Source organism: Calidris pugnax, unplaced genomic scaffold (genome assembly GCF_001431845.1).
Source record: "Calidris pugnax isolate Ruff unplaced genomic scaffold, ASM143184v1 scaffold326, whole genome shotgun sequence".
Taxonomy (NCBI): domain Eukaryota; kingdom Metazoa; phylum Chordata; class Aves; order Charadriiformes; family Scolopacidae; genus Calidris; species Calidris pugnax.
In genome coordinates, this window is record NW_015091265.1 from 725,171 (window position 1) to 745,194 (window position 20,024).

The 20,024-nt window shown below is 37.3% G+C and overlaps 1 protein-coding gene across 1 annotated transcript in view; it reads right to left on the reverse strand.

Moving 5' to 3' along the window:
- Positions 1–20,024, reverse strand: part of SSBP2 (single-stranded DNA binding protein 2) — a 156,232-nt gene that overhangs the window by 7,603 nt on the left and 128,605 nt on the right. Inside the window, exons 11-16 of the mRNA XM_014960492.1 lie at positions 15,707–15,755; positions 13,740–13,775; positions 9,116–9,170; positions 5,865–5,935; positions 4,494–4,572; positions 1,442–1,470 (exon numbers count right to left, since the gene is read on the reverse strand). Coding sequence (XP_014815978.1) covers positions 1,442–1,470; positions 4,494–4,572; positions 5,865–5,935; positions 9,116–9,170; positions 13,740–13,775; positions 15,707–15,755 — 319 coding nt within the window. The remainder of the gene's footprint in view (positions 1–1,441; positions 1,471–4,493; positions 4,573–5,864; positions 5,936–9,115; positions 9,171–13,739; positions 13,776–15,706; positions 15,756–20,024) is intronic.

The window sequence follows — 20,024 nt, forward strand, 5'->3', positions numbered from 1 at the left end:
TCCTCTCTTGGAAGAATTATTGCTACAAACCAATGAGTTATAAAAACTTAAACTGAAACAATCTCTTCATCAATTTCGGTATTTATAGATCAAAAGCACAGCAGTGCGGGGAGATTGTTGTAGTGATGCAGTTATTAGTTTCAGTCAGTTACATCTGAAGATGCTGAGTAAAAAACATAAGTCTTTTGCAGGGCAGAGATTTATGCCACTTTTTCAATACCAAATAAGCTCATTAATTCCTAAATTAACTCCTCTTTGGATTTGTACCACTAACTGGAGAACGACTCCTGCTTTTCGTCCACCTGGAAGCACATTCTCAACAAATTCACACTACAAGCTTCTGTGTTAACCCATGGGAATTTAGGTGAGCATTTTGTTCCCTGATGGTCTACGTGTTGGCATCTCACCATAGGTCATCACCTAGAGCAAGGTCCCAGTGTGACCAGAGCACGTGAAGAGCAGTCTCAGACAGAACTGAAGAGGCAAAGTCTGCCCTGGGAGAGATCAAGCCCCAGCACCGCGGTACTCGGTCTCAGGGCAAAGAAAACACACCAGCAGCTGATGTGCCCAAAAGAAACTCATACTCCTCTCTTGGAAGAATTATTGCTACAAACCAATGAGTTATAAAAACTTAAACTGAAACAATCTCTTCATCAATTTCGGTATTTATAGATCAAAAGCACAGCAGTGCGGGGAGATTGTTGTAGTGATGCAGTTATTAGTTTCAGTCAGTTACATCTGAAGATGCTGAGTAAAAAACATAAGTCTTTTGCAGGGCAGAGATTTATGCCACTTTTTCAATACCAAATAAGCTCATTAATTCCTAAATTAATGATGATCACATATGTAGTAGCGTTATTTTTATGGAAGAAGCGACACATTCAAGCACAATATTATTTTTGTACACGCAAAACTCCTGCAGTTTAAAGCCACATTCACTTCCAACTATTTAATGGTCATGATATCAAAATAGTGCTTATTCTGAAACTACTTCTTAATCTAGCTTTTAGGAACTTATACAAATGATTAAGATATTAACATTGCCTTACAGAGGTGACAAAAGCAATCATGCAGTGCATAAAAGTAACATCCTAATGACATTTTCCCAAATTTATATTTAACTAGAATTGATTGTTAAAACTAGATTAATTTGTTTCAACAGTATGGAAGATTATAACATGATCAATCAGATTATGAACTGGATATAATTAATCACATTCATTAACACATTATTATGCAGTAGGGAATAAGTCTACTTACACTCCCTATTGATTATATTGTTTTAAATTTTTCAATTAATACTAATTTTGTCTGCATGGCCTCCAAAGAGTTGGCAAGCAAAAAATGCAGATACATGATAAAAAGCTTCGTAACAGAGACAAAGAAAGCACATTTAGAGTGAAACATTCTAAAAATTCCAAGTATGTAATTAAATACTCACTTTGGAAATACTGTCCATGTCTCCTGAGCCTTAAAATTAAAATAGAGAATTATTCTGTTAGTTTTGAGCTGAAGTTAATCTAAGGATTTTTTTTCATAGTAAATATAAAGTGTAACAGCAATATTTTAAAACATAACCGACCACGTGTCATCTCACTTCCCTCCCGATGTCTGAGTAAGAGTTTACAGTCATTGTTCAATGATGTCAGACGTTGGACTGTATACACACCCAGTGCAAGAAGCCAGAAAAGACTGAAGGACACACTTTAATAATCAGTATCAGTTATTTGGACGGCATCCTTTTGGGACGAGACAGCCCAGCACAACTCAAGAAACCCTGTGTCCAACCCCCTGTCCCATTAGCAATGGTAAGGTACAGGTAAGGCAATTAATTCAGTGTGTATCCACCTATGGGAAATGTTGCTTCAACTTGAGAAAAAAAAAAAGCAAAATCATGGCTAACTAGTAAATGTTGATATTTGTCGGGGGAAAAAAGACCAGTGTTATCACTAAGGTCAGCTGGAAGGGTTTAATTTTCATTTCTAGGTCTTCGCTCCCACAAGCAGAAGCCTACTACTGAAATTGGATGAAATGACATCAACATTTGGTGCATATATATAATACTGATGATGACAGTATCTTTCAGAAGAAAGCGGATGATCCTGAGTACCAGAGCAACAGAAACCAAATAAAATTAAATATAATGATTGAATAATAAATACTGAAAAGATTTTTTTCCCACTCTCACTCAGGTAAAAACAAGAATAAAGGAAATATAACTTTAGGATGGATGTATCAAGTAAAGCATTTTTAGCAGCAAGAGACAGTAAGCAATTCTGGTCACCTACTTTCAGGAAAGACAAATTCCAGAAGAGTACTGAATACAAAACTAGAAGAGTATCAGAGAAAAACAATCAAGAAAATGGAGTTGTGGGAGGAGACTGAAATAGCTCACTATACTTAGCCAGGCAAATTAAGGCTGAGAAGAAATATGAATTCTCTCCCTATAAATACATCACATGCATAAATGTTATGAAGAGTCATTTTGTCATGGCCCAAAGGATAAATTTTGGTGGAAATCAGAGCTATGAACAGATACGCCATAGAAGCGTTGTGGTCAAAGAAGATGGAGAATTTCAAGATGGACTTTGACCAGTTTATCCATCTGATTATGAGACCCAGCTGCCTGCTGCAGTGTGGAAATGAATGCAGCGATTGCTTCCAGCCCTCCTCTCCCAAAAGAACTCAGCTTCCAGTTTAGATATGAGGTCACCCCTAGAAAGCACTCATCATTAATTTGACTAAGCACATCATCATTTTCGCTACAGAAAATAACTAACCAAATGCTAGGTACACATAAAATCCTTCCATAACTGTTTCAATTTATTTTTTTCTTTCAGCTAAGAAATAATTCTCAGGCTATAGAAAGCGACAGAAGAAGATGTGATTACCTTTTACACAGTTTTTCATTTATTTGAATGCGATGTGCATCATTATTAATTAAAGTAACAATCCATTTTAGGATTGTAATATGTAAAGAAAGGCTGTAAAATCACAGGGTGTCCTTATGCAAAGTAATCTAGGAATCAGAAATGCTTTCCTAGAAAAAAAGACAACTCTATTAGGAGATAGATGCCTACTGCTGAATTTTAATCGCTGGGAACATGTTTGCTAAATGAAGTTTCATGGCTTTTTTTTCTTTTTTCTCATGTTGTCACAGCTTCTTCGAATTTCTCCCTTCTTCTTTATAAACAAGATATATATACTTCCTGTGTCACAACCTCCAACTTTTGGGCTACGAGTGATAGATCTCCACCCACCATGGCAGTATGGACTTCAATGGTGTGGAGTTTAGGTTGGTCTGTGCCTGTGCTGGGAAGGTGATAGAGGTTCTCCTTGGGGACAGCAGCAAGGGGAACACCACAGCTTGGCTTCTGTCTGCATGATCTCCATCCAGCTCACTTGGGTTTCTCCCCAGGAAGGAAAATGGTGGTCACTGCTGGCTGTTGCTGGTGCCCCTTGTGGGAACTGGGCCAGCTCCCAGATATAAAAAAGAACCTTGCTGGTGGACAGGGTAGGTGGAAGAAGAAAGAGATCTGAAGCCTTTGCAGCCCCAGGTTCCCCCATGTTGTTGCCTGAATGACCAACACCCCTTGGTGCAGGCAGAAGTGAAGAGTACACCACAAGACCCTTATTTGGAGCTATTGGCTTGGTGTTAGGGTATCGGCAGAAATAAAGCCAAGGCATTTATTTACCTTGTGGTTATGGAAGAGGAAGGCATAAATGCAACTTATTTAGCTGAGGCTTGTTTCTTAAATCCCTTCCAAGTGTCTATCATGCTTCCAGCAAAGAGTGAGAGCACAGAGTTTGCGAGGACAGTCAGGAGAAAAAGCAGTGTGTGTTTTGCAGAGTTGTGCAAGGCTTCTCCCCTGGACACGTGTCCTTCAAAAATCATAGTGTTAAAGCCAAGCAGTTCACTCTTCCTCCTGCCTCTGCACGCCCTGACAAGAGTTCACGTTCTGTTGGGTGCATTAAAATTGGCACCTGTCTGAAGCTGCTAATGGAGATGGAGTAATAACACTCACACTTAACAGACGTATAGCTTAGTATAGAATTATAAAATTAGACTATCAAAATGTTGGGATAAAACCAGCCTAAAATATCCATCAAAACATGTAATAACTTACTTCCAGGTCATTGATAAGAACGTGCACCAGCATGTCACAGTGACAACTTCCCAAGATTTTCAAAAAAGGAAGAGAGGTAAATAAAAATGGCTCTTAAGCCTTCACCTCTACATTACTGCTATGCTATGCTTTTAGACTGGTTTTCATCAACTGAGTTAAAACTAAACTCTCTTATATAAATAAAATAGCAGTATTTTTTTCAGAGAAAGAAAGTATCTTAATACTTCTTATTGATATATATATACAGCTTTTTCAGTTTTTAAACGATTTTTACATACAGTCTTTGGTATAACTCCGAGAACTAGTCACAGAAAATGGCACTAGTCATTGAAAATTGACAGTGTTCATAATATTTACTATCATTACCTAATGATCCATTCATATGATGCGAATCCATTCCACCCAGTCCACTCATAGGTCCATCTGACCCTGGCCCCATTGGAAACTACAAAAGGATCAGACATTAAAAACCAGTATTACTGTAAAATTTTTTGTAGATAATCTAATAAAAATAAAATATTCCTCAGGAAAAAAAAATAAAGGAAAAATGCACAGTCTCAGCTCTGAATGCGCATATCAAGTGAAAGTCTTTCATGTCAAGACTGCAAAAACATCATTGCTTTTATTCACTTTTTCCAATGCTACCTTCATGATTTTTGGAAACTCTCACCCCTGTAGCCTGGAATATAATTCAGGAGTAATTTATTATTTACTTCAACACTTTTATGTATGACTTTCAAACCTGTGCTGACCTAGCTCTACTCCCATTGAAGTTACAGGGAATTTTATGGTTCTCTTTAACAAGTAAGTGATCAATCAACAGTTTTCAAACCCCACCCCATCCATACTGACAGTTGGACTACATCACGTTACCTTTGCAGCATGAGCAGTTTCTGTCTAATTTCAGATATTAACCTTAAATTCTTCAAAAACTTAAAGACATTAACATCATAGAAGAATTTCTAAAATTCACTGTGTAACAATTTAACAGTATCTAAATATCTACATTTTTCAGTTTTACTAGCCTTTTTTTCAAAAAGACCGTAATATGGATTATGATTAAATGAGATATGGTTGTAATCGGAGAAATACAATAAAATTGAAGGCATAGAGAAAGACCAGAGAAGAAACAAGTTCTCCCCAAGAATCTATCAGCTCTAGAACTGCTGAAATTTAGGCTAAAGTATTCACCAGTTAACTATTTCATTAGGCAAATGCTTAAATGTTATCCATAGGTTTCATTCTTAATATCCCATTTAGATGAACAGGAAAGTTTGTTGCTTAATGTTATCCTTTTTTACAGAATGGAAGGGCAAAACAATACTGGGTCACTTTAAACAATTTTTCTCCTCCCTTTTTAAGGGCAGACACTTTTTTTATAATAGAAGTTTGAATCCTGCAGAAACTAATGCTTAGTGGCAGCTCCTGGGATGACGACCCATCACACAGAAGTCTACTGCAGTGTGACAAACTGAGTCGTCCCCAGGATCCACAAGCAGAAGCTTCTAAGGTCTTTTCCATTTAGAATCATATGTCCCAATCATTATTTTGCATATATCAGCTTGATTCATTTGAGAAACATTAAAAAGTGCATGGGAAGGAGGAGGGGGGGAACCAACTGAAGCTTCACCAGAAAGAATGGAAAACTTAGTATTAATGATATGTGATGGAAATGTAGTGTTTGGATAGAAAAAAGCTGAATAATTCAAACACGTATATAACTAGATTCATATTTACATTGGGTCTGTTGGGTCCAGGTGGTACTGCATTCATTAAAGTGTACATGTTGTCTCCAGAGTTGGTTGAATCTGTAATAAGAGATTATTTTAAGTACTAATATATAACTTTCAATAAAACTACTCACCTAATACATTGTCTGTCATTTTGTTCATATTATTTCTGTGCCTGAATCACTGATACACAGCGGCAATATAATGGAAGATTTCATTCCCTTTCTATCTATTGCTACCACACAACAGAGCTACGAAAAGAAATAATTGCAATGGTCCCTAAGTGACTACTTCTAGACTCTAGTTTTATGCATGACTGTTAAAAGGTTTATAAATCACCAAGTATCTGTAACTATTTAATTCCAGAAACCCTTTTTCCTGGAGTTCCAAATTACTTCACTCATCTTCAATACTGTCTTCTATAAAACAGGAGTTTCTTTCTTATCAATACTTCCTGTAATTTGTTTTCCATCTGTAATAAATGATAAATAGCTTCTCATTATAGAGACTGAAATTTAGAATAGTGAATGGAAATTTTTTATTCTCATTCATGTCAGTCTCTGATTTTGGATATATCTTAACTATTCAGTGTAACATTGTGCAAAGATCCTTGCTCTAAGGACAGCTTTAACGGATGTATCTTCACGGTGCAGTGTGGTGCAATGCTTCAAAAAAACCCTGAGTTCAAAACCTACAAAGCCATCCCGGCACAGCGTGGCCCTTAAGCTAATATGTTCTGCCAAGACTTTCACTTGGCCATGCCAGATGTTGACACAGTTATATTGCATCTCAGTCCTTTTCCTCCAATCAGTGCTCGTGCACTTTCAGAGGGAGTACCTTCAAAGCTGAAATGCAAGATTTAATTAACAAGACACACAGAAGACAACCCACACATCTCTTCTGGCTGAACTTAAGAAACCAATACCTAAAAACCATTAGTAGATACAAATTATTAATTCTGATATCCAATTTATTCCTACTGCTAATATATGCAAAGTCTTAACACCCTTACATTTGAAGAAAAAGAAGGCAAAAACTAGCAGACAGTAGACAAATTAGGCAAAAACCTTTCCAAAGGGAACTGGACAAGACATAGGCTGTGTAATGTAAAAGTTTCCTGAGGAATGGCCTAAGGAAAGTCTAAATACATCCCTAAAGGGAGAGCACAGATCAAAAAAAAATTATTGTCAACTCTGGAAAATCAGTACCTCTATAGTATCTACAAAAAGAACAAAGAATAGCTTAGTTATCTGTATCTATCTCCTCCTCCAAAAGACCATTCCACCTTTTAAAATGAGAGCTTTGAGATTAACAACACGCACAAAAACCACTGCTGAGCTGTAATTGCTCTTCCAAAACAAGGTGATGGGGGACTTTTGAGTCAAAAGTAGTGAAAACAAGAAATCTGAGACCAGACTGAAATGTGTCGGAACTGGGAATGCGGCCTGACCTCCCGGAAGAATGTATTTGTACATACACCGGGCAGCTAAAACCAAAGTCTTTGTTTATTCCTTAATCTTTGAGACAGTTCTCTAAGCATTAATTAACCTTGGTGAGTGAATAATTCCATTATATGCAGAGCACTAAGTATCACTACAACATTCAAATACACTGCTTGAAGGGGCGAGGGGGGGAGGAAGCTTTCAGCCTAAAGTTATGAAAGTAAAATTAGCACATAAACAGTTATTTTTAACATTAGATGAGGTAGGCAACAAGTTCTTTAACCACTAGATCCTGTTGCTACACATCTCTCTGGCTCTCCCCGTGTTCTGCTGGCTCACAGGAAAATACACATGGCCTAGTGGGGCCGTGGGAGCTCTCAGAGCTCTGGTTTGTCCCACAGGCAAGTAAATACCTTTTAAAAACTTTCAGATGGCCAATTTTCTAAGTGTTTTCATGCTCTGGGAAAGAGAGTCGTAAAACATCTTTTGAGTCTCTACCTGAAAATGGGGACAAGAGTCAGCAGAAGCTTAATTTGAGCTGCACACAGACAGCATATCGTGTGCCATAACTGCAGTGCTGGCTGTTTTCAAACGTGCAGGCTGTCCAGAAGTTTATGTGAAAAGAGACTCTTAATTTTCAACTGCCAGTGTGTGCTAATTATCTTTTTCACTAAGGATATGAACAAGGAAGCCTTACTCTTTATCTCAGGCTGCATTTTTTAAAGCCCTGGGATTGTATATAATGGAGATATTATATTGGTGCAAGAAGTTCTCATGGACAGTGAGGAAACCTCCCTAACCTCTCGTGCTGCAGAGGACAGCAAGAACATGTAGGACATAAAGAGTGAGGATGCTGTAGCATCGCTGAGGTGAACACGTCCCTCTGCTGGTGAGAGTGAGTTACAAAGGCAGATTTTGGCCAAATAATGTTGTAATACTGGATTAATTTCATTTTAGTAGATTTCTGAGGATGTCCATGGGGGAGGACAGTACCCTCCACATCTCGCAGTTCCACTTTCATATCAGAATCTTTGCAGAACATCAATGGAGGGAAATAGTTCCATCTAGTTCACCGTCTTTGAGGTTCATCATCCTTGAGGATCTCACTAGCCATCCTGAATCCTCCCATTCTCCTCCTTGGTTCCTCAAACCTCAGTAGTAGTGTGGCCAGTCTTTTGTATGGCCAAAATCTCCATGTGGTCACAGTTACAAGATACAAATCATGTTACCTGGGGAAGCAAAGGGGCAATGTGAAGTTCTGGGAACAGAGCACTGGTAGGACGTGACAATGGCTCCTCTGAGGCCTTACTCCTCCATTTTAAGACAAAGGAGAGCAACCTGTCTAGCATGACCCTGCCCTCAGTCAGCTGACATGGCTGTGCATCACATCTACTGATGCTGATGCAGAACATCACTAAAGAGCCACATGTTGGTCAGGTCTATCCCATAGGACACTACAGGAAATCTCCCGATTTCCACACTGGTGGAATGGTCCCAAAGAGCATCAGCAAAAGCAAATAAAGACAGTGACTTCTTTTTTTTTCATCTTGCAGGAATTGTGCAAGAAAAGATCGTCACAAAAGCCAGAGAAATTAATTGCTCTGAACTGCAGAGATAACAACTCTTTGTATCTCTGCAACACAGCAGGGAGAGAAAGAAAGTGAAAGTGCAGGAAAACAACCTGAAACATAAAATAAAAAACTAATAATTTCTCATCAGTGGATTCTTCAGGAAAACCAAAGTGTGAAAAATTATTTTTGTACTTCTTAAAATGCCTTAGAATTATCTTTAATTATTTCTGAGTATGTTTCAATACCTGCAGGACTAGGCATGATAGGTGTTCCTGGTGGCCCTCCACCTCCTGGAGGACCCTAGAGGGGGTAGAAAAGGTCAGTTAGCATGGAAGGAAAAAAATACTGCAGTAAAAAAAATGAGCACACAATTTAAAAAACCACAAAGTATTGTGAATGTCATGAGTTACTCCGGTAAAAACACGCACATTTTCTGACAAGCTAAAGCAACACCTCATCACAGATTAAGACAAGGTAATTGGTCAGCAAGCTCTGGCACAGGCATCTGAGGTACGTAGGTATACAGACCCAAGAATATCCATTAGTCAATAACTCTGTGTCATGCTGTGAGTCAGAGAAGAGAAAAACTTGGAGCAGGGCCTAAGACAATTATATTTAATTCCCTCAACCTACTTTTATTACCGCTGGTTTTCCAGCTGGCATTTCTGTTTTGTTGTACTCTGTACACAGTCAATGGCAGAGTAACCAAGGTTTGCCAAGCACAAAACAAGGGGGTGTCCCGCGGAGACACAAGAGCCTAATCACCTTAAGAAAGCTTTCTTTTTTAGGCAAACTTAGTATCTTGATGCCGCAGGCTTCTTAATTCTATCTGTATAATATCCTACAATTTTTTAAAACAACATCCTCATATAATTTCTTCTGAAATTAATGACAAATGGATTTTAAAAGTCAGCATAATTCCCAGTACAGTCATGTCGCTTGCTTAGGCTGCTAAATCAGATTAAAAAATTTAAAAAAAAACCCCTCATCAAGGAACATCCATTTACTTAGGGTTTTTTTCTGCATTACAAATGTGTTTAGGACTAAGTTGTACACAAACTGCTCTGGTTGTTAAACAAGCTTTTTAAGGTTCTTTAGGAATTTCTTTAAGAATTTTATTTATTCCAAACATCCTAGTCATTTTGTAAGAATACAATCATAACTTCTTGTTTCCTGTGTTCGCAGATCCACTAATATTTTTAAGTAACATGAAAAATTACCAACTTCCAGTTTGACAAAAATGTGTGTCAATAAAAGTCAATAAATACTGACTTTCCATAATTAAAAATACACAGATTGCTGGCAACATATGATTATTTTCATTGCCATATAACTAATTATATTTTTATCTCTTTTGTTATATTTTAAAACAGCTGATACACTGTGCCAGATGGGAACATTGTTTCAGTAGCCCTGAATTATAAAGGTTTGGTTGTTCCTGTCTGCTTACAAGGACATTGCTGAGATTTGCTGCGATTCACTGAGATGTTTCGGAAGAAGGCAGAGAGAAGTCTTAGATTTAAAGCAATAGAGTTCCTTTCTGAATGGCCTATTTAAAGCAACATTTCTTACAAAGCATTTAACAGTAATATACTTGTAAACATTATTTTCAGATAATCAAACTCAGTAACATATCAGCTTTCTGTCTGATACTCCTCCCCAGGTTCATGCCAGTAAAATACTTGCAGGGGGAAGCATCTCTATCTACCAGCCAGTGATCAACTCGCAGTTAATTGTAGATGAAATACATCTTTTATGCAGACGCAGCAGCACACCCCTGCAGTCAGTCAACATATATATACCTCTGTGCCCTCATACATGACCCCCCTACCAGTTCTTTATCTTCTCCTTCCCCTTGCTCGTGAACTCATCAAGGTCACCCAGAATCTTTTATAAAGCGTGGAAGAACAAAGGCTTGCTCCACGATGAAACCCACAGATCAGCTTACAAAAAATCAAGGCATAATCACAACTTCATTTCGTACTGCCAGCAGCCACAAAGGTTTTTTTTTCCCCTCCCAAATTACAGGGGAATTGGTAATGAGCATGTTAGGATCGGGCTTGCCAAAACTGCCTGGAAGGCCCATTCAGCTGTCATGGTTTAGGCCCAATGTCCTCAAAAAAGGACACCGGATGTCAGCAATGAGAAATGCCCCCAATGTAGTCGCAGAGGTACAGACTCTAAACTCAAAGCGACCTTTGGACAATATATATATGACCCTCTAGGCATCACAGGCTATGACTTTTTATCCATCCACTTGTGCACTAAGCTTGTTAACTTTGTATTTTTAGTTTTATATATATTTTTGGCATCACATAAAGAGCTGCAGAAACCACTACCTGGTCATTTATTAGAGAAGTTACTTATCTTCAATGCTAACTTTTGCATCTAATTTTAAATTTGCATTTACTTTCATTGTGTGTTTATTTTCTTCTCTTAAAAAGCCTCTCGGTATCAGGTATTTTCACTCTGAGAATGTATTAATATCTAATGGAATTATTTATCAAAAACTGCCCGATAAGCTAACCAGGTGAAGCTCTCAAAGGGTGTAGTTCCATATCACAAATCCTTTGACCAAAAAGCTGCTTTAAGAGCTCTCCAGCCCACACCTTGTCCCCAAGCTCTTGCTCTCTTGGAAGCTACTGACCCTCAGTTTTGCTGTTTGTATGGCTGGAATCCATGCACTCCTTTTCCAAAATGTGGTGAGCCTTTCTGAAGCAAGACTGCTCTCTCAGCATCAGACAAGACACGCATCATGCCTTTAGGCTGGCAAAAAAAGATTTCAACCCCTGGCCCACCTCAGTGGCTCCACCACTACCCTCTCCTGGCAGCAGCCTTAGCTCTGCTTGGAGCTCCCTCTGTGAATGTCCCTCCACCTATTTGGGGTCAACTGGAGTTCTTTAAATTCTTCAACCAGCTTCAGGTGTTTCTGATCCAAGGAACTCCAGTGACAGGCCTGAAGGAGTGGTAACCTTCAGCAAAGGAGTGGGGACCAGGAACCAGGTGATAACCTTTCCCACTGGCACAGCTGGAGTTCACAGAGCACACCTGACCAGAGGCTCAGGCATTTTATCCATCACTTGTATCTTTTGTGTGTTCATTCTTGCATTTTTGTGTATCTTCTGATTTCCCTTCAGTGCTGCCAATTAGATGCAAAATTCCAGCATCAGTCTTATAATTGTCACTGAAAGAGGTAAAACCACCTCTTCACTCTCACTCCACCTCTATCTGTACACCGAAATATGGTGATGCCCTCTTTTGTCCAAGTCATTTATCCCGGGTGACTTTTAGCTGGGTGTGAATACACCAACAGAATCCTCTACTGTAACTTACATTTCACTTAGGTTTGCTTCATTCAAATAATTTTCTGTACTATCTCCTTTTCTATTTTCTCAGGACTTCATAGTTTTAAAAAATGAGAATATGAAGTAAAATACTAGAAAAAAAAATCTTCAAAATCTGCAACAATAACTGATCAATACTGTCTAAAGCCAGCCCAGCAAAATCTCTTCCCAATAGAGAGAACTTTTTAAAGTTCTTCCTGAAAAGAAATGGTTTGGATATCAGCAGATTTAGACTGTTTCCACCAAACATTTGGAAAATGAGTACTACAGTTATGGACACTTATGAGAACCATGATGTTTTTCACAACTAATTGTCTAAATAAAGGACAAAAGAATTTGCTTTTATCTAAACAAAACAAGCTCATCATTGAACTCATCCTTCAGCTTTAGCACTGCAGAATTGTCTCTCTTACGAAGACTGAAAGTAAGAGGAACCCATAAGCAGCACAAACAGATGAAAAAACAATGGTATATCGTCCTCATGGTGAAGGATCTGCTATTTCCACATTCTGAAATAGTTTCAGGTTTTATGTTGGTTTAAGCCAATGCCCTGCAGTTGTATAATCTTCGGGAGATAAAACATGAAAGATCAAAAGAAAGTCTACCGAAACCTGAACAACCAACAGAAATTTGGAATCCAACCTATGTATATACATAAAATTCCCCCTCATTACCCTGTGACAACCAGTAGCAAGCACATGATAAACACAGGGGAAACGATACGCCTTACAAGAGTACATCAGAAGTACAAATAATCCAAGTACAACAATAGCAACAACAATAGAAAGCCTAAAAAGATACACAATGTTAATCTCTCGAGATAGAGACCAAAACCCAGCAGTATACTCTCCAACAAAAAACATTTTGTTGATAGGTAAAGTGTACTTGTTAAATTCCAGAGAGAGGGTTAGCATTTCATGTTCTTTTGAATGACAGCTCAGTGCTGGGCATATTAGAAAGCTGGAATTATTTTAAAGTACAGACTAGGAAAAAACAATGATACCAACTAATTCACAAAAAATTAAGACAATGTCTGTGAAATGAAGACTTAACGAACTATGGAGAAAAAAGTTTTCAAGTCTCCAGAAGGTAATTACAAGAATAGAATTTTCCCTTAAAAATTTAGCTTTAAGGACCCATTTATAGATCTTTGAGGAGACGAAAGCTTGTTCTAATTCTTCAAATACTTGTTTTTATGAAGAAGTTCAGAAATTCATACACAAAATTGTATTACCGAGAAAGCTGTGGATTTTTATTCTTTATTATTGAAGACAATATATTGTATTGGTTGTATAAATGTTTGCTGAAATAAAACAGCACTCAGGGCAATTTTGACCAGACTGATAATGATTCTAGTAATGAACATCAACATATGCACCACAAACGGCAGAAAAACCCCTAAGTGCAGATCAGATGTTCAGTTCTCAACCAATACACAAGGGTTCTTAACATCTGGACAGCTATTTCTTTGCCTGAACAAAATGTAGCATCTATTTAATAAGCAAACACACACAAGTGTACTTACTACATAGTTCCCAGGAGATGCTGAAGAATAAGGTATCTGTAATATCAACAGAAACAAAACAGTAATTTCTTCGGCAGTGAAACGGAGTCTATATCTACATTTATGTACAGTTGCAGGTTAACAGCTTTGTTTAATTTATTTGAAAGACACAGTTAAGGACTATGGGGAAATGTTCTTTGTCAAACATGAACACCCCTTCTCTTCAACAACTTCTTGTTGGAAGTATATTCAAGTCCAAAACTGGCAATATAGGCACAAACCAAATTTAATACCTAATATTTCAAATAAAAATATTTCCTTTTAAGATTACTGTGCCCTGATAATAGACACTGTGATGAAATCAGTATGAATAACATAATTCACATATTTAAGTGTCTGTAGGCTGAGGCCTAATATCTGCTGTCTATTTTTTCATAATAATTGAGGCATGCATTGTTAACAGCCAGCCCCCACTTTTTTATGGTACCAAATCCAAGCCCTACTACGAATTCAGTTCTTGCATCTACTCCTATAGTCTTTTTATTCTTATTGTAGGAGGCACAATAAGCTCTGTAAAGATCTGCAGTCTACAGTAAAAGGTTAAGCTATAAGATTATTAAGGTAATATGCTTTATAAGGTTTATAAACTTAAGCAGCACATTCATGCATTTAAGTCAATAAGACTTCAGAGTCACCCCAAGCATGGACTGAATGTGCATGTTCTTACATATACTTAATCTTGATTAAAATCTTGACTATAAAAGGAAAAGCAACTCTCATATCTTTCACCCTCGAAGATACTAATTTTCATTTCTTTGCATTATTCTTTTCTTTTTAGAAAAAGGACAGTGTTCTATTTTCATTTCAAATTCAATTGTGGTACAGAGGGTATGTGAAGAAATCCAGTTGCCCATGAAAAATCCGGTGTTCTTTATGATAGCCTTTGCAATTATTCTCAGGGATCCATGCTATTATACAAAGATGGGGTTAGAAGTAAGTAACAGTATTGACAAAATAAAAATATATTTTTTAGCATAATTATCTTACATGATTGTAGACAACTTGTCAGCCAACCAATTTTTAGAAATACCATCTATTATTGGATTCTCAATTAATTTCATAGAATTAAAATGTTTCAACTATCAGTTGAAAAATATCCTAACAACCATTTTAGTTGAGGACATGCAAAAGAAAACCAAGGCAGAGTTTCAGCTCTTTTCTTCCCCAACTGTCATTTGTAGAATTAAAAAATCAAAATTCAGAACAACAGAAACAAGCAAGCTAGTCTGTTAAACCAGATCCATCTTATTCAACTGCAAGTGATGAAAAGGGACACATTTTTATACTAATGATGTATGACCACTGAATGAAAATGAAAGCTTTATTCCTGTGTTTTCTGAAGAAATACCAGAAATGTTCATCTGGGATGCCTCACTGACCTCCTCTTCCTCCAAGCTGCTATTAGACTACCTCATTTTGTAGTTGTTGCAATGAAATTCAATAGAGTGCACTGCTTTTTTACTAAAAGCATATGAAATGGCTGATGTCTTGCAAGCAATTGCTCTATGATTCTGTATTCCCTGGTTAAGAGCAGCAAATGTGCTTTTGTTATGTATGTATCTTAACAAGCTGTGATTTCTGTAGAGCTTGCTGGCCACAGTGTTAACCTAACTCATGTTACTGGTGTTATAGGAAACTAAAATGTATTTTAAATATATCCCTTTGTTGTAAGGAAGTGCTGTAACTGATGTAAAGATGCAGAACTGTTGTGTGATTGTGAAAAGAGCTGGATATTTCCAGGTCAATGAGTGCTCTGTTCAGATGTGCTCCTCACTGTACCTGCTCTGCATTAGGGTTACGGGGAAAAATACAAAGCATGCAGTATTCTATTTGTTGAATGAAGTAGAATTTTTTTTTTCTGGTGTAGTGATGAGAAATACTTACCTAAATATAAGATTATGTCTAACGTATTTTAAATGTTTACTTACAGAATTGGCATTGGTTGGGTTTGGCCAAGGTCTACCACCCCCAGGACCCCTGTAACAGAAGATGAAAGATGAGACCCAGAACAACCCCCAGCAAATCAAAATAATCTGTTTCCAGAGTAAGGAAGAAGATGTGGGTTTTTTATTTAAATTGAAGTGTGATTATAAACCATAACTACACTAAGTTATAAAGCTATAGCCATATTCTCATCATTGCACTACCATTGTCATTTAATCCGTTTATGAGTTGATTAAAGATTATTTATTTATTATTACAACCCAGCCACTCTGATTTAAGACACATTACCTCCTGACTCATTCTGGTACTTCTGTACTCTTCGGGACAGGACCTGGCAGAATGGCACCATCAGGACCAAACTGCCAGAGGCTACAGCTGAAAGGCACCGTTCTGCCTCGGTCCAAAACACTTGCGAATTTAGGAAGTGCCAGACATTCCCCTTTTATGTTCTCAAGGGAACAATTGCAAATTTGTGTCTCTTGAAGTGCCTTCCTTCTGTTCACGGAGAGTTTAACTCTATACAACATTTCAATGCGGCACAGAAGTTTTGCAAAAAGTGAAAAACAAGTTTCCAAATTCTTTAAGTTGTCATGAGGAGTGTTTTTCCTTGTACCCTATTAACCTTTTTTAAAATATTTGGAGGCAGTAACACACATTCCACGGAAGTCCACTTAAAGTACAGAGAAAGGCAGAAAGGTACAAAAATATGTGTGGTTTTAGTCGTGGAAACAGTAGTCTTGCTTATAATAATAAAGTACCTTCCTGAAATATTGAGGATGCATGCATTAATTGAGTATGGATCTAGGATACTGCAAGAATAGTAAGGTTTTGTTAGTGAAAGTCATGCTTAAAGTAAAATGCTTTGGGAAAACTATTTTTTAAAAGAACAAGCCATAGGAAGTATGTTGCTATGAGCTGTATTTGATAATAATAATAACAGCAACAACAATAATAAACCTCATGTATTAAAAATTGAAAACATGCCTCTTTACACATACAGTTTAAACATATGTTTAGATACTCCTCTAAAAACAGTTTCCTAGTTGGCTAGGGCTACATTATCTCCACAGAAGTCACAGGAACATGCAATTTTTCATACAGCAGGCAAAAATGGAAATTTTAAACTTTTCAGACACTCTGGTTACGCTTGGCCCAAATGGTGTGTGCAGGATTAAGTGGCAGCACCCCAGCGGGAGGGACAGGAGTGTGTCACAGGCAGAAAACCTGCTTGATACAGCCAACTCCAGGAGGTATCAGAGGGGTACTAAAAGCAGAAGGGAATGGGGAAAGGGGAAAAGGAGAAAATGTCCAGATAGAGCACGTTTTTCTCACAACTCTTGCTGTTATTTTAAGTTTCTCACTCCTAGCTGAGCTCAGAAGAGGAGTTTGGTGGTTAAGGCTTCGTCTTTTAACAGTCCTGATGGAACTAAGCCATATGGGAGGTAAAATCTCCATGTTTACAGTCATAACATCTCAATAACCATAATTATTCCTGGGAGCATTAAGAACTCCTAGTTATTTATAAATAAAACAAAATCACTTTTTGAAGGCCCTGACAACTGAGAGGCAGAGCAGATGACAAAATTTTCGCATTTAAAATGGCATTTTGGCCTCATTAGCTTTAGAAAAGCAACATTAGCCACCTCAGCTTACCAGACATGGGAGAGTGATTTAAATATAGAGAAGAAAGCAGGCTTTATTAATGAGTTCATGAAGTTTTCTATCTACTTTCAAGTCTTGCAAAACTAAAAACTATTAAGTACATATGATGCCCGAGGGATTTAATATTGAATCTTTACTTTTTTTATTACATTGTTGATGAAACTATAAAGAAATTGGTTCAAAACAATCAACTGAAATGAATCCAGTGAAAATTGATTTATTTCCACTGACACTATTTTTGGAAGGTTGGAAAACAGGAATGTAGGTGAGACCCTTTTCTGCCTTATTCGTTAGGAGGAGGGGAGGTAAAGCAAGGAAAGAGACTCAAAATACTCATGCTCCTCAGGTCAAATATTCAGCAATTTCTCCTCAGCTAATGATTACAAGGCGAAATATTAGGTGTTCTTTTTTGATGGATTTTTTTTTTTTCTAAAAATGTTGTTCTTTTTTTCAATGTTGGCTTATTGGATCCTTTTTTTCAGAGAAATAAGGAATATTTGTACCAACATTGGAAGTCTGTTTTCACGCCAAAACCCTGCACTTGTGTGACATAAAGTAATACAAATATATCTAGTGAACAGTGCCAAATGGAAAATAGCTGTGACGACACTGCAGATTACTCTGACCTACAGAGGCATTAAAAAGCCAACTCAGATACACGATTGGGTTAAGCCCCAGCAACATGGAAATTTAGACAGGCCTTAGGAGCAGACTGGGAAACTCACCTTTCATCTTAAAAGCCACTGGAATCTGCAAATCTACTGGGAGCTATGGACAGCTCTAAGTATAGACTTAGAAAACACCGTAGCAGATTCTGCTGGAAAGCCAGATGGTTTTTTTGGAGCCAAATGTTGTTAGCTTATAAAACACACATAAAAAAAAAAACCTACCTGCAATTTTTTTTCAATGCAATGCAAGCAGGTTTTTTGGCCTTTATTATATGTTTTATTTTGGAAGCATCAACAGAATCATAAAACATTATTATGAATGTACCAATTCGAAAATAAAGTAATTTATGAGGTATCTATTGCTATGAATAATTACAGCCACGCTTTATCCTTAAAGTTAGTCCTATAGCTTCGATCCTAGTACTTGAAAAAATAAAGTCTAAAATTTCAGTTTCCCAAAGGGCAAATATATTCAATCAGGAAATTAAACATCTAGACACACACTTGCGAATTGAAGTTAAAAAACAAACTCTTTTTTTTTTTTCCTTTTCAGGCATGACTGAGATATTCTTAGCGCTTGAAACAGCACTGCAGGTCACACAGGCCATTAAAAAGTGCCAGTGAAACGTAACACTGCTCCCTGAAATTTGCCATTTTGTCCCAAAGAGGGTATTTTTCCATAAAGAAATGAAATCTTACTAAAAATGGCTACAGCAAGTTTCAACTTAAAACCTTATAGCTAAAATAAAGTTATTTTGTAGAAGAACATAGGATATGTATCAGCTGTTTTAAACAGTAATCTGATAGGCATTAGTTATGATGGAGTAAGCAATTATTTAGCAGCATTACATTTGTGGAGTATATGCTCCTGGACTGAAATACTGCCTATGAGTTCTCAGCTGGTTGTTGCCATTTTTGACAATAAAGAACACATTTTCATCCAGAAAAACGTAAAATTATATTTGGCTGATATTCTGCTCTTAATCAAAACAGCTTCCTTTCGCGCTTTCCAAGGAGAAAAAGCTGGATTTAAAATGACAACTGTTTTTGTAGAGTACACACTTTGATATTTTAGCATTGCCAAAATTCAAAAGACATTGAATAGAACGCTGAAAAATTTTCATGTAGAAAAAAGATACGGCTATGTAAAGACAAATGTACGTTACTATAAGGCAATAGCCTTATGTATAGTTACCGGGTTTCCTAGAAATTTAAACAGACTAATTGATTCACACTGTGCATTGGGTCAGTTGTAAAGGATAACAAAAGGAAGGCATTTAATACAGCTGGGTCTGTCGATTGCCATTGCCCACAAGGACCCTGACTGATCCTGAAGGCTGGGACTGACCAGACAATGAGTCTTCACTAAGGTTTCAGTTTAAGGACAACTCTGACAGCAGTAACTTTACTGTAAGAAAAAAATCTGATGTCCTGGAAATACAATTAGAGGAAGCCCAGATCATAGTTAACTCATTTGTTCTCCTTTTGATCAGTATATATCATTTCATTTGACAGAGGCAAAAAATCACTCAGTTTGATGGTAGAAAAATTATTTGTGATGTAAGGCATGCAAAAAAGTCACTCAGTTTGATGGTAGAAAAATTATTTGTGATGTAAGGCATGCAAAAAAGTCACTCAGTTTGATGGTAGAAAAATTATTTGTGATGTAAGGCATGCAATAATGGATCTCCTTCAACAGTCTGTGATGTAGCATGGAACACAGGTCAGGATATCCTATAGCATGAGCATTCCAGTACCAGCATTTTGAACTCTCTTATGCCTTTAGAGTGAATTATAATAGGCAAAGGGACAGTATGGAGTAGTAAAGGAGTGCAGTATATGCCTGGTAAGACATGGAGACAGCTATGGTTACCTGATTCATAATTACTGCTTTACAGCTTGTTCTTCCCAGCAGATCACACACTGTCTCAAAGTCCATGAATATTCCAAGTAAAGGACTCGGATTCATGCA